The sequence below is a fragment of the Artemia sp. Qi Xiang Cuo genome, chromosome 13, assembly GCF_049724085.1.
Source record: "Artemia sp. Qi Xiang Cuo chromosome 13, ASM4972408v1, whole genome shotgun sequence".
Taxonomy (NCBI): domain Eukaryota; kingdom Metazoa; phylum Arthropoda; class Branchiopoda; order Anostraca; family Artemiidae; genus Artemia; species Artemia sp. Qi Xiang Cuo.
Window position 1 is genome coordinate 32152647 of NC_142806.1, and position 27339 is coordinate 32179985.

Consider the following 27339-nt stretch of genomic DNA (forward strand, 5'->3'; position numbering starts at 1 on the left):
ACTTCAGTGAAGTTCAACCAGGGCTGATAGAAAGTGAGGTAAAACAATGCAATTTGCCACCATGTGATTGTGGCTACTATTATGGATCAATATATACAAAGTCATATTATTTATTTTAAAATAAAGTGAATACACAATTTTATGCCTTTTTTATGATTATTAATATTATAATAAGCTTTTCTATTGGAAATTAATTAAAGCCCCCCCATATAGGCGATACCTAACCTAACCCGGAATTGGCATATTTGGGGGGGGGTGAAATCATTTCTGATAGAAATGCTTATTATATTCATAATCAGCATAAAAAAGGCATCAAATGGTGTCTTCACTTTATTCCTAACTCAATAATCTGATTTGGTATATATTTACCATATTATGTAGGTAGAACTCACCAGAATTTAGAGAAACACACACAACAGCATAAAGATGATACTGTTAAAGCTCTAAATTCTAATAATGCTACTGTTTTATTTCATTCTGCTTTAGGCAGCCATGTATTTGAAAATCCTAGCCACAATATACTTTTTGATGAATCTGCCCTTATTAGCAATGCCCTAGGCATAAAACAGGTAGTCTGAGAAGCAATTTAAATCAGACTTAAGATTAATAATAATATTTCCTTAAATAGGGACTTAGGAAAATATACACTAAATGCTCTATACACAAGTTTAATCAAAAATGATCTTACAAAATATTTAAAAAAAACAATAGACATTCACACAGAACTGGTCACAAAAAGACCTTTGAGGCTAGCTGCTAAAAAGGCTGGATTAGCAATAAAAAAATGGTTGTAAATGATTTTTCTTTCATCTCACTGAATTGCCATGTTTTACGTCACTTTTTTTTATCAGTACTGGTTGAACTTTGCTGAAGTAAGGATGCTTTGAAAAATTTGCTTTTTGGTTTGATTGGTCACATGTTGTTATGAGTTTTTTTTATTTTATATATTTTTGTCTTGCTGAGAATGGCCTTGGACAAAGGGCCAAAATATTCATTCAAATTATTGCCACTGTCTTACAATTAGAATTCCCTATTGTTCTTTGTGTCTTTGTTGTTTGTGATAGAAAAGCAGTTTGGTCTATGTTGCTATTTAAGGTATTTTGAAGTACCCACCTCCACCCCATCTCCCTCTAGAGGGTCCTGACCTTTGATGACCTTTAAAAATATGTGTGTTATAAAAGTGAAACCTTGCCAAATGGATCTTCCACTTAAATGAAGCATAGCAATTTTTTTTTCAGCTTCACAACTTTGCTCAATCACAATTTATAAGGTTTTAAAGATATGCAAATATATTTAATAAATTTTGAAAAAAACTTTGATATTGCTTAAAATTCTACTAAAATAAGAGGAAATGCATTTTCAGAACTAAAGCCAGAGAAAAAGAAACTAATAACTTAAAATTACGGTTAAATGTTGTTTTGTCAAAATTTCATAAGGTATAATGTCATGTAGGCAAATTTCAGGACCCTCTAGAGAGAGAAGGAGTGGAGGTAGGTACTTCAAAATACTTTCCCAGGACATACTTTAGCCTGGAGGCCCATCCCTGAAAGTTTCATTTCTTGACTCTTTTCCAAGATGGTCAAAAGTAGCTAAAGTAGAATTTTTCCATACCTTGTACCATAATAGCAAAACATAAATAAAGTTATACAGATGGCTTTTTAATATCACATTCTTACTAGAGATTCATACTAGCCTTATCATATTTCAGGGTCACCTCCACAGTAAAACTGTAGAATTAGCACTCCTCTAAAGGGAATATACTCATAAAATATAAACAGTAGGCCTATTGTTAGATTCCTTATTTTATGCTCTTGAAATATCATAGGGTAAAAAACCTCTTTTTGGGAAAGACCACTTTTCTGGGAAAATAGTAATGGGTTTTTGGACTGCCCCTTTTTTACTACAGCATGATGCAATGTGAGGGCAGTAGCAAGAACTCTGCCTCCTTGGTCAAATTTTCACAAATAATTTGTCAGCATAAATAAAAAAAGTGGTCTCTGTTTTGACAAGCAATTGAAAAGAAAAAATTATATTTAATTACCTTAAATTACACCTAGGAGCAATCTAAGGATTTTTCCTTGTAGAGCTCTGGAATGATGACTAGTTGTGTGCAAGAATCACTGATGATCAGGTGCTGCTCCATCTTCAATAGCATCCCAATTGAATTTACACTCTTTGGAGGACAACTCAACATCTAGCCTTCATTTAAAAACATCAACAGATTCAGCAGTAACAGTTTCATTAGATAATTTGTTCTAATTGTTGACAATATGTGTTGAAAAGAAGTGAGAATGGGCTCTAGATGTTGTAGACTGTTTGACAAGTTTCAGTTGATGACCTCTAATTCTTGAATTGGTACTAACAGTAGGGATTAATGATGGGAGAATGTTAGCCCTCAATAACTTAAAGGCTAAAATGGCATCCCCTCTATTTCTCCTGTATACAAGTGTAGGGAGATTCAACTTTGATAGTCTTACAGGACAGGAAAGCTCTTGCATGCCAGATATCACTTTAGTGGCGTGTTTCTGCACATCTTCAAGAAATTTTATATCTTTTTCAAAATATAGAGAGGCAAGTGACATTCCAACTTCAAGCTTAGGACACACAAGTCCCTTATAAAGAAGACTGATGACTTTAGAAGAACAAGCGGAAATGGTATGCTTAATCAAACCCAAGGTTGAACTAACCCCAGGAGCAGACATCTTAGTATGTTTGTTGATTTTTAATTCATTGTCAATAGTGACACCAAGATCTTGCTCATTTACAGAGGGAAGTGGGTGGCCTAAGAAAAAATAAGAGTGGCATGGATGCTGTTTGCCAAAGTGAATGATATGGCACTTGGCAACATTGAATTCAAGAAGCCAGGCATCAGCCCATTGACCCAGCAGTTGAAAATTATTTTGTAGTAGGGCATGATGTTCACAGAACAAAACTGGTCCAAGAAACTTCAGGTCATCTGTATAAAGAGTTGAATTATTGCTATAATGGAAGGAACATCATTGATGAAAATATTAAATAATGTAGGACCCAAGACACTTCCCTGAGGAACTCCACTCAGAACACATGTTGAGGAAGAAATAACACAATCTCCAGAGTCATCAAACAACTGAACACATTGGTTTTGTGAATAAAGAAGATCAAGGATTCAGAGCAGGGATTACTCTTTGAGCGTAACTGCATGCAATTTATCTGCAAGTCGATTGTCACACACTTTGTCAAAAGCTTTAGAAAAGTCAAGCAGAATCATATCAGCAGGAACCCCAATATCAAGCAACTTGGTGATGTGACCATATGATTCAAGGAGATTGGTGTCAATAGATCTTCCAGAACGAAAGCCAAGGTATTTAACCAAGAACAAAAGCTTCAAGGTATTTAACAACTGCAGAATTGATTATTCTTTCAAGAACCTTAACAACTGCTGATGTCATGCTGACGGGTCAATAATTTTCAGCAAGGTCCTTTCTACCATTTTTAAAAATAAGAATAATATGTGCAGTTTTGCAATCCTGTGGTAGTTTAGAAAGATTTGATGATAATTTGAACACCAGGGAAAGAGGTTGACACAAAACTGTATTACATTTTTGTAGGATATCTGGGTGAATACTGTCTGGGCCACCGGATTTATTCAGTTTGAGGGATATCAGTTCATTTAGAACCGAAGTATCTTTAATCAGAATTGGTTCCATATTATGTGATATATCATATAAGGGAGGTTTAGGATATACAATACTGGGGTTGGAGAAAAAAACAGAAGAGAAATATTGGTTGAAAATTTCAACTTTCAGTTCAGGATCAGCAACTGATTTACTATCATGCAGGATATCTGGGATTGTTTTTCTGTTGCTACATTTTTGAGTGGCATAGTCCCAGAAAGATTCAGGGTTAACCTTAACTTCCTCTGCCAGTTTTTCCTCAAACCTTCTCATCAATACCTTTATTTGGTTTGTTGTTTGATTATGAAAAGATTTGAAGACTAGATAATTTTCTGTGGTCTTAATTTTTCTATAGTGGTTCCATGCTCTATGTTTTCTATTGATTAGCTTAGTAATTTTAGTAGTTAAAAAAGGTAAACTTTTAAGTTTTTGCATGTTTTACCTGAAAAATTCTGGTGCATGACTTTTCAATATTTAGAATTTCCGTTTTAATTAATATTTGTGATTTATTGAATAAATATCAAGCAATAAAATAAACACTTTTAGAATCAGAAAAAAGTCGCTTTTTGTTAATATGTGAATAAGACTGAAACACCAAAAGGATATATACATCAAAATAGGATTATTGGTATTTCCAAAAAGAGGTCCTTGTAGGTAAGTCAATAAACTAATAATTTCGAGTTTTTGATCTTGAGCAATTTCAATAATAGCTATATTGATGTATAGCTTAGATTTTTAACTTTTCTCTGATATATAAAATTCCTCCTAATTCCTATTTGGTAACAAGATGTGAGGGTTTTACCTTACCTTAGACCTTAGATCCTTCTGTGCCTCCAGAGGTGCTTAGGCTGTCCAATAAAAGCTGCCAGTCATCTCTCATTTCTGTGGCCACCCAGACATCTTCCCATTTAGGCTGGATTGAGACATTGAGGTTTGTGAGGTCAGCCCAGTTGCTGTGTTGTAGGGTATTTTTGGGGCATCCTCTTTTTCTGGTACCACGTGGCTGCCACTGAAGGACAACCTTTGGTAGTCGAGTTTTGGACATGCAGATCACATGACCAAGGTATCTCCATTTCCTATATTTTACCACTTTGGTTACCGGTGGCTGAGATGTCTTCTGTTGTATGGTAGCGTTTGTTACTTTTTGGGACCAGTGGATATTTAGAATGTGCCTTAAGCAAATGTTTTTGAATGCAAGAAGTTTCTTTTCAAGTATTTTATCTATGTGTCAAGTTTCAGAACCATAGCAAAGTGTTGAGAGGACATTGCTGTTGAACAGCCTCAGCTTGAGTTGGAGAGAGTACTTCTGGCTGCACCAAATTTAAGACAGTTTCCTTAAAGATTTATTAGCCTGGCTGATGCTTAACTTGACTTCTTGCTGACACAATCCTGAATTGTGGATGGTACTTCCTAAGTACTTGAACTGTACGAATCACTCTATTGTTTGGTTATCACATTGTAGGTTGAGTGGAGATCCAGTGTTTGCCATACTTTTGGTTTTGTTGGCATTTATCCTAAGGCCAAAAGGGTCGGCAGCATCTCTCACTTGGTTAAGGTATTGCTGGAGCCTTTTTTTGTAAGACTGTGGGAGGCCGATATTGTCAGCAAAATTAGCATCTCCGAGTCTCCTATCATCCAACTGGATTACATGTCTATCACAGGTCCAGAGAATATAATCAATGATAAGAATAAATAGGAGTGGTGATAGTGCATAGCCTTGTTTCACCCCTGTAATGATACAAAAGTAATGGGTACTCCCGTCACTTGTTTTCACTCAGTATTCTGTGTCTTTGTAGAAGGCTTCAATGATTCAAATGAGCTTATCAAGAATACCATAGTATCGGAGGACCTTCCAAAGCATTTGCCAATCAACCGAGTCGAAAGCTTTCTCAAAGTCCATAAAGACTAAGTAAAGCTTATTGTGCCATTCATTTGCTTCTTCTAGCAGCATTCTAAGAGTAAATACAAGAGTAGCACATTATCTGTTTGACTGGAATCCCTGCTGTTCCCCTCAGAGATGTTTGTTCAATGCTGGTTGGATTCTGTTAAGGAGTATAGTTGCTAATAGTTTGCTAGGTATCGATACTAGGCTGATACCTCTCCAGTTTTTGCACTTTGCAGTGTTGCCTTTTTTGAATATTTTGATGAGAGTACTTTTTGTTGAATCCTTAGGAATTTCTTCTATTCTCCAAATTATAGAGAAAAATGTGGTCCACACAGTTATGCATGCAGCAACTTAGGATTTAATCATTTCAGCTGCATTTTGGTCTTCCCCAGGGGACTTTCCAGACTTCAGCTTCTTAGCTGCCTTTAGTATCTCCCCACCAGAGGGTAGTTTAATATTGACAGCTAGATTTAGAAATGGCATGTCTGGTATGTCTGGAGGATCACCAGGTGGTGGTCTATTTAACAGTTTTTGAAATGCATTGCCCATGCTTTGTTCACATTATTAGGGTCAATAAGAAGTCATCCAAACTCATCTTTGACAGGTCCATCTGTCTTTAGACGTTTTCTGACTATCTCATTGGTGATGCGGTACACTGATCAAGAGTCTCCCCGTCTAGCAACTTCTTGAGCTTTCTGAGCCTTCTGTTTAAGGCTATGGCGTTTATGAGCATGGACGCTCTTCTTTATAGCCTTATCAAGTATAGCATGCTCTAGTTTTAGAGGGTGTCTTGCATCAGGGGAAAGAGTGTTGAGAAGAGATTTCTTCTTGTCAACCCTATTCTCAATCAGATCCCTTGATTCGACGGAGATCCATTCATCCTTTGGTGACCTTTTCATACCAAGCGCTTTGTATGCAGTATCATTGTAGGTTTTTCTTATAGCGATTTTTCCATGTGAGGGTTTTTGTCTTACATAATTTTTCTCAATTGGAATATGGTTTTTTACCCTAGTTGATTTTCTGACAGTTCACCAATCCCCTCTCCCCTAATACGTGATGTTCAGGGGGGGGGCACCAGGTCAGCGGCCCTTGGTGCTTCAGCTGAGGGTTACCCACTTTGATTAAGCCTTTTTTACTTATAGTCTATTTGAGTTGGGAGGGGACATTGTAATTAATTTTTCCCAGGGCACCACTGAGGAATGGCTCTGTGTGTAATTGTCCCACATATAGCCCTAGTGATATATTTTTGTATCTGAGCAAAGCATGGCAAAATGTTGTAAATATGGAGCAGTCCATATTCCTGACCTACAAATAAAGTGAACATACCACTTGATGCCTTTTTTATGTTCTCTCTGAATATAATACTCACTTCTGTTGCAAATTCAATTTTAATCTCTTTAATGATCCTCAAGAATGATACATTTTTCTCTTACTTCAGATGCAGCTTATACACCATTGTTAGCATCACTTTTGTTAAAACCAGTTTACCCATAAATTGAATGACAAAATTAAGAATCAACAGACATATGAGAAGTATATAATTTTGGCTATATATTTGGGGACCCCCTAGAAAATATCCCACAGCAGAAAATACTCCCTGCAGAAAATACCCCCAATGCAGCTGATTGGTCTCCAGTTGATTTCAACTTACAAAAAAGGACTAACTCTCAATTTCTGACATAATCAGTTCCCTCCAAAGTTTCTGCAACCATGAGGTGGTTTTGGGATTAAGAAGGGGAAATTCCTCTTCTATATAGAATAAATTCTGTTCATTTTGGGGTTTAATGTTACTCTTTACTTTCATAATAACAGCATAGACTAGAAATATTCCCAGAAATCAAGAGTGATTAATTATCAATTTCACTTTTTTTAAGTTTTTTTGTTCCCCCTCTCCCCAAAAAAAGCCCCAAACAAAAATCCTGGATATTGCCCTGGGGATTATATATCACATTCTACCCCCACCCTCCCTTAGAACTAATGCTATATTTATCTGAAGGCTCAATGAGAGATGGATGTTTTGGTATAAAAATGCACCTGTTGAGCCATCTTCCCCCCCTCCCTAACTACAAAACAATAAGAGAATCCCATTGTAGAGGCTTAAAGCTTTTATATGCATTTTTTTGGAAGTGTATAACAACGGGGAATTTACTTAAGACAGTGAAATTTGTTTCTACCTTAAAAACATTTTTGCTAGCTAGAGAGGGAGGGGGATACCTTAAAGGGTACATTTTATTGCCAAAACTTTCCATCTCTCATTGAGCCTTCAGATAAATACAGAATTTGTTCTAAGAAAGAGACAAGGGAAGGATAGAGGTAGATTTTGATGCATAATCCCCAGGTCTGTATCCAGGACTTTTTTTTGGGGGGGGGGAGTGGTACAAAATCTTTAATAAACACTTCAGAAATGTGAAATTGACATTTAATCCCTCTTGATTTCTGGGAATATTTTGGGTCTAGGCTGTTATCATTAAAGTAAAGAGTATAGGCAGAATTTATTCTGTATAGGATTTGGACTGCCACCTCCTCATCCCCACCTCTGCCTCATGGTTGTAGAAACTTTGAGCATGTTCATTCAATCAGAAATTAAGAGTTCTCATCATTTTTTTTTTTTTATAAGTCAATAGTGATTGAAGACAAACCAGCTGTAGGGGGATATTTTCCTGGGGGGAGGGGGAATGTCTAGGCCCATATATTTGCATATTAAGGGGAGATGGTAAAGTGGATAGCTTTTAGGAATGATGCAAGTAACTAGTCTATTTCAGGATTTTCTAAAATCGTTTTCAGAATTTTATAGTGTTTCCTTTTCAACAGCCTTACCTGTACACTGATGCATAAGGGCCGTTTTTTAGCACTAAGATCTTACATCTAAGATCTTGCATCTTTCTGCACTGCAATTCACCAGATTGACCAGCGGGTAGTATTTCCCTTCATTTAAGTGAACATTTGTTTCATGAAAGGTTCCAAATGGGGAGCACAAAATACAGCTCTGAATTGAGTTGAGTGGGGGAGGAGCTGATACAACTGTATTGGCCTCAGGTGGCTTAGTACCGCATTGAACTGTTAGTAGTAACAGTAGCAAAAAAATATTTTAGTAAATCAAGGGTATATACCTCATAAGTTCTTTTTCTTCTATTTAACAGCGGGCGGGCTTTTCAGTAAAACTATTTAGCCCTTTTCCTTCTGCTTCACTCTGTGGGCTACAGAACTACTGGCTTGATTGCCTCATATTTATTAGATATATTCAGATATCTTTCAGCAGATCTTTCAACTCTAGGAGTTCAAATATAAGATGATAGATGTCCATTTCTATGCTCTGTGTGCAGGTATAGTTGGCTAGGCTCTTGGCTGATAGTGGGATTTTGTGGTGTTTGAAGTATTTTAACAGTTTAGAAAGCAAGGTATGTTGTGCAGACGTCAGCATATTACATTCAAATAGGCAATGGTCAATTGTTTCATTATTCATATTACAATGCCTGCAAAGAGGGGACAGGGGAATTGAACCACTTGAATTAGAAATCTTATATGAGAATGCAAGAAAATTTAGTCCATTTGTTCCAGAACGAATTCTATGATAAATTTTAGAAAGATACTTATTGGGAAAGGGGGAAAGGATAGGATTAATCTTATTAAAGTTAATATCTGATAGCCTCCATTGGTAAATATCTCTAATTGGGATTGGTCTCCCACTTGGCTGGTCAATATTTATAGCATTTTTTGCTATTTGCTATTTCATCAACCTGATGATTACCACTTATGCCAGAGTGGCTTGGAATGTACTGAAAGTAAGTGTTTATGCCACTTGAAGCAAGATTATCAATAATACTGAGACAATGATAAGTGTCAATGTCCAACTTATATTGAGGAGCTGAGGCCAGCAACTCAAGGCTTGATAAAGAGTCGGAATAGATGATAATATTATTCAATTTTTCAATCAAAGATTGGTTATGCTTAAGGTATTCTAATGCCATGATTATGGCATTTAACTCAGCAGACATTATAGATAAATTATTAAATAATCTCTCGCCCAGTGCAATTTTCAGGTGAGGAAGGAAAACACCACTTGCAACCTTCTCATTCATTTTTGACCCATCAACAAACATTTGGAAGTGATGTTTATAGGTAATTGTATTAAGTTCTGCAAATTTTTTCTGAACAAAAGCAATGGGGGTTAAATCTTTATTCCATTTTGAAAATTCAGTATTTATTATGGGAAATGACCAATTCCATGGAGGGGATTGGGGGAAAGTACGTACGATAGACTTTGCTGGTACAGGGAACTTCTTTTGAATATTGGCATACTCATCTGCAATACCTCTATACATGGCTGGATTTCTTAACCAATTATGTAATGTGTGTGAGCTATTTGATTCAATTTTTGTGAGATGTTTTATCAAGAGAAAGCTACGTCTCTCCCTTATTGTTGTTAATCCACTCTCCATAAGCAGAAACTTGGTGCTTGTGGGTTTCCTAAGACCAAATATGAGACGTATTATATCATTTTGTGTTGTTTCAATTTTTTGCATCTGGGTCTTTGCACATGCACCATATACAATGAGCCCATAATCAATATGGGGTCTTATATGTGATTTATAAAACTGGAGTAAGGTTTTCTCCTTACAAACCCAGGGTGTGGAAAGAAGTCTTTTTAGTATATTTGCTTTTCTATAACATTTTTTTATTGTGTTTGAAATGTGGAGGTGGAAATTAAGTTGTTGGTCAAGCATGAGACCTAAGTGATTAATATTATTATCTTCTGGAATATTTGTTTTATTTAGAGTTAGTTTTGCATTAACATGGTTTTGCTTCCTGTGAAATTGGATTATTTTTGACTTGGTGGGTGCAATGGGTAAATCTGAATGTTGAGAGAATTTTTCAAACTGGAAAAGTGACTTTTGCATATTTGACTGTGCTATCTGAAAGGTTTTGCCAGATGACCATAGCACCAGATCATCAGCATATTGTAGATTCGTGTGGGGTAGGTTCATGTCCCAGAGATATAGGGCAAATAGGAGGCAACTGAGGACTGCTCCCTGAGGTAGGCCTTTGGATATTGTCTTTTGGGGTGAAGAGGCTTAACCAACACAAACAATGAAACTTCGCACTTCTATGAAGGATTTAACAAAGGATACTAGCTTGGGAGGTACTCCAAGGTTTGCAAGTTTATTTAAAAGGATTTGGTGGTTCACATTGTCATATGCTCCTTCAAAATCAAGGAAAGCTGCCACTAGGATATTATTTTTTGAGAAATATTCATTTATTGCATTTGTTAGCAAAATGAAAGCATCTGTTGAGGAGTGGTATTTCCTGAATCCAGTTTGAGTGTGTGGGATCATGTTATTTTTCTCAACAAACCAGATGAGTCTGTGATAAATCATTTTCTCCATTATTTTCCCCATCACAGGTGTAATCATTATGGGCCTATAAGACTCAGGGTTATCTTTTGGTTTATTTTTCTTTAGGATTGGTAGGAGGGACGAACATTTCCATATATTGGGGAACCTAGAGGATGCCCAAGCGTGATTATAACAATTTAGCAGCTCTTGTTTGTATGAAGGTGTGAGATTCATTATCCATGTAGGGTTTATATTGTCACAGCTGCTGCTAGTTTTGGACCTAATATGATGTATTGCATTATTCAATTCCTGGATTGAAAATGGATTAGTTATGTACTCGGATCCTGGGTATGGTTGGTAACTAGGGTTCATAGGAATTGTGAACAGATTGCTTTGATTGTTTGATGTTAGCTTATTAACAAAAAGAGTTGCAAAGAGGTTAGCCTTTTCAATATCATTGTCATAATGGGTATTATTATGTAAAAGCTCATACAGGAGTGGGTTGGGAGAAGTCTTTTTCTCACATATGTGGCTTATGACTTTATGTATAATTGGCTCATGCGTTTCTCTGGAGAGATTATTTGCAAAATTATTCCAGTATTTATATTTAGAATCTATTATAGTCCTTTTTAGATTAGATTCTGCTTGTAATTTTTTTAAATATGTAGTAGGTGTTGGTTTTTTTATGAATTCTGTCCTAGCTGCCTTTTTTATCTTCCATTTATTTAGACACTCATTTGTCCACCATGCTTTAGGAATTTGTTTAGGGAATGTTTTCTTAGGTGTTGTCCTGGGGATAGCATGATTAGCTGTATTTATTAGTAAAGATGTCAAGGCTTCAGCATGTGTGTCAAATGTTGTGTTAGAAATGCATGAACTTTTGGTGAAACTTGTAATTTCATCATTTAGCTTATTTTGGAAAATAGACCAATTTGCCTTAGCGTTGATATATTTGGACGTATGAGATGAAGTTTCAGCAGGTTCATTTAGGGAGCAAACTATAGCAAAGTGGTCTGTACACAGACTATCAATTTTATTTATGTAAATTTTGTTCAAAAAATTTAAAGACACAGTTTGTAGGTCAATTGTGGAGAATTTGGCACTTTTGGGGTTAAAATATGTATTTAGGTTTGGAGGGGTAGCAACAGCTAATTCATTATTATTTGAAGTCATATGCTCAATAAATTTACCAGCTTTATTTGCTGGTTTATTCCCCCACAAAAGGCTGTGGGCATTGAAATCACCACAAATAATGATGTTTTTTAACATATTAGAATTATTTATATAATTAAAGAAATCCTTGGGATCTGAAGTTTGACCATTAGGGTTATAAAAGCTTATTATGTAGGTTTTTAAATTATTCAGCCAAACACTTATACCAGTTACATCAACATCATTTTCAAAATCTGGAAAATTGATGCCACAAAATTTTATATTATTATTAACTAATAAAGCTACAACACCTCCTTTTCTCTCTGAAGATCTATCCTTTCTCAGGATAGTGTATCCCAGAGACTTAATTTGTTGATTTTGGGTTAAATGAGTTTCCTGGAGGAAAGCAATATTAATGGAATTATTATTCATAAATGATATTAGTTCATTTAGCTTATTTTCTGTGAGTGATCTTACATTCCATTGGAGTATTGATAAATGTTGTGTTGTTGATTTATTCTTCATATGACTGTGTATCAATGTTCAGCTTTGTTAAAAGTAAAGCAAGATCTTTTTTTGGTTGAATGAGCATATCATCTGGGATATAGATTTTTGCCAATTCTGCAATAATTTTTGTTTTCTGTAGTTGATGTATGTTCATGGCCTGAACTGCATTACAGTTTAGAATGAATAAGCATATATTTGGGGATTGCATTTTTGGTTGTGCATCCTGTTTGTTGGTTAAGGGATTGATTCCTGGTAGTGTTTCTGGTTTGTTTCTTCTTGGGAGGGAGGGCCAGGCTGGCCTCATCTCACCGGAAAACAAGGCTTGCTGGCTTGGTGATTCCTTCTGATAGGGATTTGAGCTTGGGGGCTTAGAAGATGTTGTTTTATATGGGGTGCTTGATGTATTTGGGGCGTTTGACTTGGGGGTTTTCGTTGTTTTCATTACAGTCTTTTTTTGGTATTGTTGTCCAGCATTTGCTTCCATTGCTGAAAAGGGGGATGGTATGTCCTTCTCTGTTGATATTTGGAGTGTTAGAGCTCTTTTCTTGTATGCAGGGCATAATGATTTATTTGTAGATTCATGTGGACCTTTGCAATTGATGCATGTAGGCTGGGTGTTTTTGCAAGTTGTCAGCTCTTTAGGATGGAAAGATTTACAATTACTACACTCTTGGAGAATTTCATTGCATTTGTTTGTCGTATGTCCCAGTTTGAAACACTTCTGACACTGAATAGGCTTAGGTTTGTATTCCTTGTGTGGTTTGATTTGCCCAAATAGGAATAATTTTTCTGGGATATCAATTTTATCCTTTAGTGTGAATAAGAAGGATCTACTAGTTTTTAGGCCAGTAGAGTTAGGTTTTCCAAGTTGGGTAACATCCTCAACTGGGATTGTGTTTCCAGCCCTATCTGAGAGGCCTTCTTTTAACTCCTGAGTAGATATCTCTGGGGGAACATTGTAAACTACAATTTTTGTTGGTGATTGTTTTGGGCTCCAATTAGATACAATAATTGGGATATTCAGAAGGGATTTAAGCTTAATTATTGTATCTGCTGATTTCTGATCTTCTACAGCTATAAGCAGAGATCCATCACGGTTAATGTTAAGAGAGAACATTGATTTTAGCAATTTAAAAATTGCAACTATTATTGCAGTGATCATTTTTATTTCAAAGGGGGTCGTGGGATTAATTTTAAGGTAAATTCGTAAGTTTTTGGAGGGAGGATCTTGGGCAGGGAGAGGGGAAATGCTTTTAATTGGGGAGATTTTTTTCCTTTTTTTTAGAGCTTCTAGAGAGGACCTCTTGAAACCCATTATCATCATTTATGGTTGCAATAGGACCTACAGTTATCATTGTCCTATTCTCCGAATCGGAGCCATCATTATAACTTTCAGATAATGTGCTTGACCAGCCAGGATGGGTATCTTTCACTATGGAATTTGATTTGGGATCTGGGGGGACGTTTTTTTTGGAGGACTTCTGAACATTGCCTGTTGGAAAAAGCTTTAAACACAAATATAAAACTAAAATAAGAAGGGAAAATAGATGTTATCAAACCGTCTGCACTATACTATGGGAAGGATAAACACCACAGTATAGCCCTGAGGATGGCTTGAGCATTATATGTTTGGTACAACTACTGGTTAGAAGCGATAATAATCAAGAAAATATATTTCGATTTTTTTGTACGGTTGCTGTTGTTGCTGTTGAGAAAATGTTGAGAAGTTGAGAAATCAAAACAATGTTTCAGTGTTTCTTCTTCTTGAATATGCTCTGGTGAGTCAAATCTAACCATGTAAGAGGGCGCACTTCCACAGCGAAATGTGTCACACACTTTTCCAAGTGGCTTTTTTCCTTGTTTTTGTGCTGAGAGACCAAAACAAAGTGAGAATGGTCCATTCTAGAGGCACATAGAACATAGATATCTACTTTTATTTCTTTTTATTGAATAAGCATTGGTGAGTCAAATCTTACTACATAAGAGGGCACTTACATAACCAAATGCGTCACACTTTTCCAAGTGGCTTCTTCCCATTTGGGGTTCTTACTATCATTTTTTTTTTTAGCAAATTAAAGATATTTTTATTGTGTTTCACAATCCAAATTCAAACAATGTAGGAAAAAAGTTCACAACGCAGGCAATAAAGTTTCAGACTTAATCTAAGGAATGCTGCAAAGGCTATGAGAGATTATGATATTAAATGCAAAGGTAAACATCTCCTAGACTTACATCTTGCAGATGACTTGAGTGTCCTAGATAAAATATTAGCAAAATGAATGATTTTTTTTAAAGGGGGGGGGGTTGTAATGAGTTCAAGTTGCAAGAATAGGTTTAAAACTGGTGCTTGTTAATTATTTGGAAAACACACCCAATAAGTGAAGTTAGGTTAATTCTAATGAAATATACCGAAATATGATGAAAATATAATACTTTATTAACAAAATTATGCAAACTACAGCAGAAAATTACGGAAAGCAGGCCGCCCAGAGTGTATTTTATTAATTAATTGACTTAACCTAACCCTTAACCACCTCTATGTATTAAATATTTAATTAAAAAATACCTACATTGTAGTTTTTCTCACTCAAAATAAGCAAATCTTAACCAATTGCAGAGGGGCAAACCATTTTTGTCAGATTTTACAGAGAGAAATTCTTGAGTGTGTTCTGAATAATTAAAAAGTACCTTAAAACTTATTGTCATGAAGAATAAATCACTTGGACTAGGAATGTATGAGGGTCAAGATATGATGTTGATAACATAAAATTCCTTTTTTTTTTTTTTCTTACACTCCTCGTGTCTCCCCGGCCCCCCCCCAGATTATGAGTCCTAAAATTGTTACTTCCTTTTGACCATCCACTTGGAGCTTAATCAAAAACAAGTTTGCCCCACAATGGGATGGGAAGATGTCAAGAAATGATTGAAAGGCAATTAGAAGCTTATATGAGGGTTTAAACAATGAAAGTTGTAATAGACTGGAGTGAAGGATGAGCATGCTCAGATGTGTCAGGCACCTTAGTACTCCAATGAGCTGTTAGTTATGATAAAACTAGCATTCAATGAAATGTATGCTGTCAAGTCAATATTTTATCTGGTCAGCCAATTGCAACTGCAACAAAAACGAGTTTCAGCAAACTGAATTGTTCATGGCAGGTTTGGAAAATTTACAGTATCTATGGCAACAATATCGCCACCCAATACATCAGTGAACCACCTACCAGTTCCCCAAAAACTGCTTCTTGGGATATAATATTGGCTGTGAATTCATTCCTGAAAGTTTTATTCTCCGCTATTCATTCATTCCTGAAAGTTTTTAACTCTGCTAAAATTTTACATACTAAAATTTAAGCCTATCATCTAAAATTCTACTGAACAGCAATAAGATAGTGGCAACAGGTACACTCCATTATTCCAATCCCAATCTCATTGATTTCTTTGCAAAAATGTAGTCTAGGAGCTCTTCACTTCTTTGAGTCTTTGTTGAACTAAAGTAAATTATTGCTTTCTTCTCTGAGTGTAATTGCTATGGAATTTGGAAAAATTGGTTTTACCTTTTCACTGGAAATACTACCCAATCCTATTTCAACTAATGGTATAAGTAAGCTTCAGACGACCAAGAATATGACCTAGGCAAGAGTTGAAAAGGGATCTTTGAATCTTCTTGAGAAGTTTTACGGAAAAAAGCAATTTGCAAGAAGCTTCACAGAATAAGAAAATTAAAGTACTTAGTTGTTTGGTGCAAACTTGGGGCAAGGGCACACAAAATCTTAATGCAGTTTTTTTCATTTTTATCTATTTGATTCTGTATTCCAAAGTATGGACTAAATTATGTGTCAAATACTGCTGAACTAAACAGTGGTGTTATATGTTAAAAGTGGTGAATGTGAAAACTACCTCATCTTAGTAGATAACAGAGGCTATAGTATAGAGAGCTCTGTTAGTCTTTTCCCAGTTCTTTTCTTTGGCTTGCTAGAAAGTATTGACCAAAAAAGAATGATTTGTAGTAGATGAATGAAAAAATAATCTAGAGCCCAAATTAGGGCCTAGGGATAGTTTCAAGCTCCCATCTCCACATCTGCCCAACTTGTAAGGTTTAAAAGGGTAAAAATAAAGAACATGGCAAATTGCTTCTTTTTGTCCATTACCTGGATCTACTGCAAGTGAAACTATCTTTAGACTATGACTAAAAACGTGTTAAAGCAGTATTGGCAAATGGTATAACTGCATATCAGCCAATGGTATAAACATATTTTACTATAGTTGGTAACAAGTATTTGCCAAGTCTGTAAAGCTTTTACAGATAGTCATTTCATTAGTTTGGCTCTATGGTTTTAATTAAAGTAGGTACTTAATTATCTTTCCAGTATTTTTAAATTCATACAGGTTTAATTTGTTGACTGTGTTATAGGTGAAAACTGTGCCATTTAGTTGCTATTAGAAGCTGTAGCCGTGAGGGGTATTTAAATATTTTCCCCACTCCTTTTCTTATGTTTTCTATACAAGTAAGATTAAATATTAAAGAAATTAATTGCCTAGGCAGTAATTTACTCTAGGGGTTTTTTGATACCTTGAAAAATTGTTGTACTTTGTGAATAAAATGCCCAGAATCTACATGGGTGTCCATTTCCAAGGATCTACAAGCCACATTAGGGCACAGGGAGACGTTTTTGATTAGCAACATTCACCCCGTCCCCCCTCATCTTGGCCACTAACTTTTCATAATCTTTTTCACCTTTTGTGCTAGCTAAATAAAGCTTCCCGAAATAGATCTACATCTCAAACATGAGCCTGGAAAGGTTTTTAAAACTCATAATTCCACTTCATCCCAATTTATAAGGTTTGAACAATTCTAACTTTCAGCAAGTATGTAACTTTTGGTATTGAATCGAGCTCAAATACTGGGAATCACATTGCCAAGATCTACAGCATTACAGAAGCAGACTCCAAGTCACACTTGATTTACTCAAATCTATCTTTGCAGAGTTGTTTATAGCAAAGGGGAAGAGTGGACATCTAAGTTTGAAAACACACTACCGAAGTGAAGAAAATTATCAGTACACTGATAGAAACCAACAACCCTACCTCCCCTTGTCCTGATTGCTCAGTGTAAAAAAATTGTTTGGTTACAAGTATACTCGTGTGAACTTAAATTATTTCTTAGTCCGGCTGAGACACTGCTTTTCTTGGATTGCAGATCTTTTCTTGAAAGCTCTAAGTATTGAACCTAACTTGACCTTTTGTTCTAAATTAAGACCCATTTTCATAGAAGCTTTAAACCTTACAGATAGGGCAATAAACAGCCTCATCTCAGAATTAAAAAAAAAAAATTTGCTCCCTCTCCCCTATATTTTCGTGAACTGACTCCACCGCTTACAGGTAGAAAAGGAGTGAAAAAATGAGGCTGGAGGTACACAACCTTACATGCATCTGTGCCTTTGGGAACGAAATTCTTCCCACCATGGTCCCTTTAAAGCCCTCATTTGGTAGTTATTAGTGTTTACTTCAACAGAATGCAATTGGTCATAGTAGTGGGTTGGGTTTGGAAGTAATGAACTACATGCAATGTTTCCCTGTCCTCTCTTACAATTTTCAGGTTGCATGCTATGCTAAAGTGTAAATTTTTTTAAACGTTTTGAAAGGAGACGTCTTTAGGCTTTAAATTTTCTATTCAATTATAACAAACAAGCCACAAAAATTCTGAAATTAAAACTGGTTTTGTTACTTATAATTTAAATAAAGAAACAATTAAAATCGTAATATAAATTTTCACATAAAAATAAACTTTGGGACAAATTGAGGTTCAGGAAGGGATGCCTCCCTCCCCCTATAGATGTTTTCAGTTACCCATACTCTTTCGACCTTCAGATTAATGATTTCTTTGGAATCAATAAAGGAAAGTGCAAAGCAAATGCAAGCTAATATCCTTGTAAATTATTTGCCCAACATCCAGTTATGTTATCCAGCAAAGGTAAATATGAAGGACAACCCCTTTAAAAAACCTCTGCTACTCCAAGACATTTTGGCTGAGTGCACCTATGAATTTAGGGTAATGCTTAAAACAAAAATAATTTAATGCAATATCAGGTATGGAAACAGAATAAAAATGTTGTTAAACAGGGTTGAGGGTCTGTCTAAGAAAACTTGGAAATAATGGCCTTACAATGCATTTTTTTGTGGTAACTACCCCCCCCCCTCATCGTTTTGAGAAATGGCAGGAATCACTATCCTTGGTTAGATGCAATACAAAACCATAAAACTGCTGCCTTAGGCCCTTAAAAAAACCAATAGTTTAGTACTACATAGTTTTCTTAAGTGCATGCTCGTTTTGGTTTTCATGACTTGTTTTCTTTGCTTAGTTATTGACTATTGTCTATTTCAGATATGAAATTTTTTTTTTTTGTAGTGCATTCTCGTTTTGTTTTTCATGACTTGTTTTATTGAGTACTGTCCATTTCAGATATGGAAAATAAATTGACACTTACAGATCCCGCTGAACAATCATTACATAAGATGTTGCAGAAAACAGATTTTTCTACTGAGACTGCAGCAGATATTCAAACTCAGGTGTTGAATGACATGCTCCATGATGGTGAACACTCCAAGGAAACTAATTTGGAATTGAATAAAGAAGCGAGGTTGTCTATCACAGATGTAGAAATGACAGATACCAGCATACAAGTATTGCCATCTAACCTTAATTCAGCTGCTGAAATTACTAAAATCAACACTCAGGATAACTTTGATGATGATCATGAAAAAATAATAGAAGTCAATCCAGAAAACAACCTTAAAGGAAATTTTAATGTTATAACATCCATCAAAGAAGAAGCTGATGAGCAGTCACTTATTAAAGCTGGGCTTATAAATGAGAATTGTGGGGACTCTGTGAGTAAGCTTGAAAATGGCTTGAATACAGCGCCAATACCTAATGAATATGAGAGAGCTGCAAATTTTGCTGATGAAGAGTCACAGTCATTGCAAAAAATAACACATCAAACAGATTTTTCTACTGAGAGTGTAGCAGATGTACAAACTCAGGTAAAAATTTCTAATGGTGAATACTCCAAGGAAACCCATTTGGAACTTAATAAAGATCTAAAGTTGTCTACTACAGATATAGACATGTCAGATACTATTCGACAGGAATTGCCGTCTAACCTTGATTCTACTGTTGAAGTTGCAAATACCAACATTGTAGATGGAAAAAGTACTAACCTTATGTCTAGTACAACTAAAGAATTAAAATCATTAGTCTTGTCAAATGTTCAAGAAGTTGCCATTAAATCAGAGGTGCTTATTTTAAATATAAACTCATCTGAAATCGAGACAGAAAAAAAATCACCTAGTGAGCTGATCTCCAATATTGAACAAGTTCTACAACCATCGGTAGAGACTGATACACAAATGGGACAACAGTCATTCAGAGATTCAAATACTTCTGATTCTAGTGAAGAATCTAGTGAGTCATCTAGTGAATATGAAGAGAGTGAAAGTTCAGAAGAAGAGGTCGAAGAAATAACGTAAGTATAGTTGCTAATAAACAAGGTCAAACCTAGCAGTAGCTTAGCTTAACTAATTGCACAATAGAAGACTAGTAGAGTGCTGATATCTAGACACTTACTATTTAGGTTAAAAAATAAGCATTGCAATATGAAACTGAGAAACAACAAGAGCTTAGATACAGAGCTATTGTTTATGGTCTTTATTAGGCATTTCAATCCAAAACCCTTTCGGAAAAATTCTTTGATACTGCCTCTTCCTCTACAAGGGCTATACATGTTCCCTTTCAGAGGAATACATATCCCTAAAACATCAGGGGTTATACATAGCCTACCTTAGACAAGTTCCCTTTTTACTGGTCAATTCTCTCCCCCCCCTAACCTCGCCATCCTTGTTTTGCTTCAGTTAATTCTTATTTTTACCCCATCTTTCATTGATAGATGCAGAAGAACTTTCGTCCCATACATAGTTGATATGTTAACTAAGTTATCTCCCCCCACTCACTTCAATTTAAGGTCTCTTTTAAAGTTTTTTTTTCACTAAATTATATTTTGCATTTTTTAATCACAAGACTAAATTCACCTTGTATTTTATTTGGTGTATTCTTCTTAATTTTTTTTTCCTTTTTTTGTTACTGAACTCCTCTTATTATATTTGTTTTTTTTTCTTGTGCTGTGTTTATTGACTCTAAATTGTGAATTTGGCCCAGCTGGGCTTGTGATTCAAGAAATAGATATTTCAGAAATAAATATTACGTTGTGTTATGCTATAAAATATCTTATGCCTGTCCCTCCCTTTAACCTTGGATGTGTCCTTTTATATCTATGCACCTGTTGCAGAATAAGGGATATCCTTAAGATTCGACCAATGAATGCCCTGGAAAACTGTGTAAATTTGACCGTGGCATTTAATATTGTGGCTTTTGAATCCTTCTTCCATTTAGAATCATTTGGACGTCCTCCTTCCTTAAAGCCGGCGTTGATGATGATTGCATGCATAGTGTGTGTACATAAGCAGGTAGCCTAATTTATACAAACGGGTTGGAATGATAACTTTAGTGCAAACTGAAACGCGTCTTCTGTTTTTTCAGGATAGAAGATGAAGAGATCAAAAAGACCAAAAAGAAGCTACTGCCTGAGGAGGAGTATTGTCCTAGCTCTCTACCAAGAATTGAAGATCTTACCATTTCTGTGCCAGAAAATGAGTGCCTGGAGATGGGAAAAATAACCAGCATCATTGACAACCTAGGTGAGTTTATAAGGTACTATATTAAACAGACACCTACCCCTTTTGCAAATTTTGGAACAGAAAATCACCACATGATCTCATACAGTATTGAGACTCTGTGGGAATGTCAGAAAACTGATATCCTATATTGTTACTTCTGCTAGTACTACTACTGCTACTATCACTCCTTGCACCACCAGCCAACTTAGACCAACAAAGCTATGCATACGCCTCCTCCTCCTCTCGAATCTGTCCTAAACTTTGCTTTTCTTCCTACCCGTGAAGCTCTGATTACCTTTCCTTCTTTTCTTGTAACCTCCTCCTATCCTATTCGGGTACGACCTTTTTCGTTTAGCTCCAGGTGAGTGGTCAATAAGCAGGATTTTCTTGTAAACCAGACATCTTAACCTTTGGCAAGAAGGCAACTTAACCCTAAAGTTTTGGCAGCATGGCCAAACTGTTTTTAGACAATTCCTCTGGAATCCATCAAGATACGTATTTGTTTTTCAAAATTTATAAAGGTATATTCTAAAAACGATTGATGCATATTCCAAGCATTTTGAATCTAGCATTTCAAAGCACCTACCTTTTAGAACCGTACTTGATCACTGTCATTACTGTGTATTTTAATATTCTAATCTTTATTTGAAGACTAATCTCCATATTCTTCTAAACTTTTTTAAACTGGAAAAAAGAGAAAACCACGTGCCTTGGCTATTCTACTTTTTACATCTTTACTGCATTCACTGTCTTTATTGATAATGTTACCCAAGTTAGTGAAGCTTGATCGATTTTCTCATTACCTAACATCATGGCGTTATTTTGATACATTCTTCGTCAAGGAGACTTGGCATTTTAAAATTAGGTTTCAAACTATGCTTGCACTCTGAACTCTCAAAAACTTCAAAATTTTTTCAGTTAACTAACATTTTTAGGATGCTCAATTTATTTGAACAATCTAAGTCTATAATAGTTTTACCGTCCATGTTTTCCCAAAACCTTTGCCATTTTCCTTAGGACAAATATCGTTATCTCTCCGCCTGCATTGTGAATTTTCTGTCAATTTGTATTGGGAGATATTTCTCTCATTGTCGATCGGTTCTGGGTTATGAAAAACCCTAAAAAAAGCTTTAATTCGTTAAAAAGATGTTTGTAGTAAGTCCCCCTATTAGCAGGGATCTCCTCTCATATTAACTAATGTACATCCCCAGGACTGGTTCCCAAGAATTTTTTTTTTCGGAATGCTGTAAGATTCCTAAATATATGGACATTTGGGGGCAAATATAACCGAATTTAAGAAGTAGATTTCCCATACATGGAAAAAACTCGAGTCTAAGGGTCTGTGCATTGACATTTTGTTGGTGAGTACGTGTTCTGTCACAAACATGCATGTTCGGGCCCTCGTGGCTGAGGGAAGGAGGAGCTAAACATCCATATTACTCAAGTCTTTTTCAGAGAGACATGTCCTCTGCCCCTTCTGGTGTGTAGGTGTGGTTGTGAATAAACTAGTGTTGTGTGTATCTTAAAGGTAAGCTAAATGTTATCTTTTCCAGATGTGGTTCAAGCTCTAAAGAATACTCCAGCTTTGGATGAAGATAGTGTCTTATTTTTGGACAAGGGTAAAAAGCCACTTGGAAAAGTATTTGACATATTTGGCTGTGTAAGTGAGCCTTCTTATGTGGTAAGATTCAACTCTCCAGAGCATGTTCAAGAAAAAGAAATCACTGTAGGAATGGAAGTTTTTTGTGCTCCTAAAACGGAACATTCTCACTTTGTTTTGATTTCCCAACTTATGAGGTATATACCCTTGTTTTTATGTATATATATACATTTTTATTGCTACTACTACTAACAACATAATTGTAGTAATAGGCCACCTGAGGCCAGCACGGCTGCTTGAGCTCCCTACATAATTCAAAGCTTCAATCTGTGCCTCACATTTGGAATCTCCCTTGAAGTTGCCACTTTCATTTGGTCCTGTATGGAATGCCAAAAGCACAATTTTTGACAGTGCACATATTAAATAAAGTTTGTTTTCGAAAGTTTTTAAAATAAAATATTATTAAAAGAAGCGTTTTGGATTTAAAATAACTCTACTCCGTTTTGGAGTTGAAAATATTTGGAAATAAATGGGAAAAAGAGTTAGGGGAAATTTTCCTGCCCAGATTTTTAAAACTTACGCTCAAATTAAAACGCTTAACCTGATACATAAAGAGAATAAATCTCAAATTGATCGTCGAACTTGGAAAAGGCCCATTTTGCAGTTCAAGAAGTCTTAAATTATGTTTTATTTTTTATCAAATTGGGCTTTATACAAAGTGAGTTATAGACACTACTCACTGGTCGAATTTGTTGAAGTCCAGTTGGTAATGTTTTAGGACCTTCTTCTCGAATATAATTTTCTGAACTGCACACTGTATCAAAACCACAATATTTAAGTAAATACTTAATTTTGGCGGATTACTTTTATTTAAATCCATGAAAAAACAAAACAAACTGTTTCTAGAAACTTACTAACAAATATTTAAATTAGTTGATTCTTTTGGTGTCCTCGTGGTTAAAAAAATATCACATCTTTCAGGGAGAAAGAAAATTAAAGTGATTGATATTCATGCTTTGAAGAACTAAATATTGAAGAGGGTCAACATTTTTAACTATGTAACACCCACTTTCCAAATTTCAGGAATAAGCAAACACATTTTCAAGAATACACGCTAGCGATTTTTTTTGGACTGGGCTGATTTTTAAAACATGATCACTGGGTAAAAATTTCTAGAATCTTTTTTAGCCCTACTCAAGCAGATCAAATTATGAATATATTGTATATATTAAATAATTTATTCATTAAAACAAAGACAAACACCTGAATGACGAAGAGAATTGAATTTGTGAGATTTCAAGTTAAAATAAAGTATATAAAATAAGAAAAATTGAAAAAGACGGCTCTTTAGAATTTATATTTTATTTATTTGTATGATTTATTAATAATGTACAATTTGCATTGATGATGTATATCAGTGATGTATATTTGACAATATTATATTAAGTTTATATTTGTATTTTTGCTGTCTTGGAAAGTTTTACCGCTTCCGTATTTCTTCAGCCTAGTTTACTTGGTTTCACTCCAGCTCATTATTTCTCAGAGAACCTCTGGAGACTCTTGGCTAAACCCTAGGGTTTTAAGGAATCTAGATTGAGAAATTCCTCTCTAACGCATTATTTCTAAAATCAAGAGGAGTAATTTTGAGAAGAAATTGTAGCCAGACACAATAAAAAATACGCTGTGTAGGTTCTCTCTTAATTTTTTCATGTTAAAAGAAAAAACAAGAAAAAAAGGTTGAGGAAAAGTTTAAATTCTTAAATAAATTACAGTTCCCTAAAATGTTTTTTTTTTTAATCCTAGGAATTCTAGGGGGGTTCTTTTTTTTATATATAGATTTTTTTGGTGGAAAAAAAGGGGATATTACTGGGGATAAAAATTAGTTTTCAAAAATTAAAAAATAAAATCTCCATTTATACCCTTCAAGCTCAGGCAGTAGATTTGAGGCCGCTTTAAGCTCGGGCAGTATATTTGAGGCCCTTTAAGCTCAGGCAGTATATTTGAGGCCCTTCAAGCTCAGGCAGTAGATTTGAGGCGGTTCAAGCTCAGGCAGTAGATTTGAGGCCCTTCAAGCTCATGCAGCAGTCTGCAAACCAAGATTAGAATATTAGAAGCTACAGTGATGACAGTGGTCAAATATGGCTCTGAAGCCTGGACGCTCCGAAAAGCGGATGAAGATTTGCTAGATGTTTTCCAGAGAAATTGCTTAAGGATTGTTCTGGGTACCCGGCTGACTGACCGTATTTCAAACAACAGGCTATACAAAAAATGTGGTTCAATACAGCTCTCTAGGGCTATAATGAAAGAAAGGTGGAGGTGGTTAGGGCACGTTGTGTGGATGAAGGATGACAGATTGCCGAAGATTGTTCTTTTCGGCCAACCATCTAGGGCTAAACGGAAAGCAGGTCGCCCCCGTTTGGGATGGGAGGACGTCATAAAGTAAGATTTAAAGGAAATGGGAACTTCGTGGGCGGGTGTAAAAAGGGAGGCTTTGAATAGATTGGGGTGGAGGAGCGTACGTGGGTTGGGCTGAGGCGGATTGGTGCTATGGTGAGTTTTTAGTAGTAGTAGTAGTAGTAGTATGCGGACAATATGGTAATCACAATCTGAGAGTTTAAAGGTTTTTTTCTCAAATACAAGACGAGAATAATTTTTTGCTTAATATTGGTATAAGATAAGTTTGTTTCTTAAATGATATTCATTATTGAATTTTCTTTTCAGCATGAAAGGCTCTGATGCATCGGGTAAAAATGATATGGAGCTTCCTCCAAGTCTCCAAGAGTTCTCAGATGATGAAAAAGAAAGAGAAGCCAGGCGTAAAAAGAAATCACAAAAACATAACAATAGAATAGAAATAGCCTATGAAGGTGAAAGACCTCCCCAAAAAAGGGGCAGAGGCAGGGGTCAACCAACTGAATCCTACCGCCCAAGGGTCAGTAACAACCCATTTGGTTCAAATTATCAACAAACATCCTTACCTCAGAGGGAATATGTGCCAAGATTCCAACCTCCACAAAATACGACTTTTAATTCTCAATTGACGTTTAGACCGCAAGAAGGGCATAGTGTAAATTTCCAGTCTGTGGAAATTGTGGGTTCAAATTATCAGCCACAAATTAGGCAGCAAGGACTCTATGAACCAAACTCTCAGTCGCTACAGAATTCGGGCCTACATTATCAGAGGCCAGTTAGAACCCGTGGAGGCTATGTAACAAGATATCAATCTCCACAAAACTTTAATCGTTCCACAGAAATGCCGGTATTACATCCCCCAAGATATGACTACTTTTATGAAAACCAACAACAGTCTCATATGAATGTAGCATCATCCCCCATACATCATACGTCTTCACCGAGGTTTCAACCACGACCGCCTCCTAGATATCCTAGGTTTGGTGGAACTCCTGGCTGGTCTTCCTTCTCTTCTCAAGAGGAAGCACATCAGCATTAATATTTTGAGTCTTACCAACCACCCCGATACTAAAGAACATATGTAAGATATCTGTAATAAATCGAATGGGAAATCAATGAGCCATATTTTTATTTTATTTTATTAGACATAGTCTTGACTTAAAAACTTTTTTTGTTTATAAAGTCTCATTAGAATAGTTGTCATTGTCTTCTCCAAAGTGTGTTCTCTTTAGTCCTTCACTCTTCCACACAAGAAGTTGGAGTGCAGAGCATCTTGAGTCCCTCCCCATTAAACATGTTCGTAAATTGTGCTAAAACATGAAACAAGATCCATAAATTGCGGCGTCAGCAATCATTGGACTTAGCAAGCTAGTCTTTTTCAAAACGGATGCCCTACTCAAGCTGTCTTGGTCCCTTTTAATAGGTTCTATGAACAAGGGCTTCTGTTATAGAGCCCTTTCAGTAACTATTAAAATATCTTCGCCTTTATTGGCCCATAAACACACAGAAAGTTATTAAGTTTTATACATTTTGAAATATTTCTATTTTAACATTTCTCAAAATTAATTTCATTTAATTTAATCCTATAACCACTAATTTTCAATATGATTCATTGCCAGTCCATTAGTAAATGCTGCGTGATAAACAGTACTATGGACTATAAGAAATCTTTATTTTCTTTGACATAAAAAGCAAGAACCAAAGCTTCTAATAAAAAGGTTTCTCAATCCCGTGTCAGTGAAAAGGGTAACATCAGGGTTGGTAATAAAAAAATTGTATATTTACTTTTACTCCTACACATAAAATATGGGATATATAACTTTTGATATATCACTACCTGTTCATAGTAAAAAAAGGAAACAAACAATATTCACTACTAGCCTAGTAAAAATGTGGTTTGACTTCAAACAAATTTCTATACAAATGATTCTTTCACTGGCTGACTAAAAAAATGTGCTGATGCCAAAACCAAGAAGTTTGCCGCTCTAGCTCGGTCACAAATTTGAGTTTTTTTAGGTTGAGGCAAAAAATGTTGATTGAGTAAATACCGGCAAATGTGATTAGATA

The 27339-nt window shown here is 35.6% G+C and overlaps 2 protein-coding genes across 2 annotated transcripts in view; one reads left to right on the forward strand and one right to left on the reverse strand.

Annotated features, from left to right (window-relative positions):
• LOC148945197 (uncharacterized) overlaps positions 1–27339 on the reverse strand; it is a 350765-nt gene that overhangs the window by 102345 nt on the left and 221081 nt on the right. The gene's annotated exons all lie outside the window — the stretch shown is intronic.
• LOC148945199 (uncharacterized) lies at positions 6119–26950 on the forward strand. The gene is made up of 5 exons (XM_089098673.1): positions 6119–6142; positions 18991–20053; positions 21124–21281; positions 22814–23057; positions 25582–26950. Exons 2-5 carry the CDS (start codon positions 18993–18995, stop codon positions 26309–26311), a joined length of 2193 nt encoding a protein of 730 aa, XP_088954799.1. The 5' UTR covers positions 6119–6142; positions 18991–18992; the 3' UTR covers positions 26312–26950.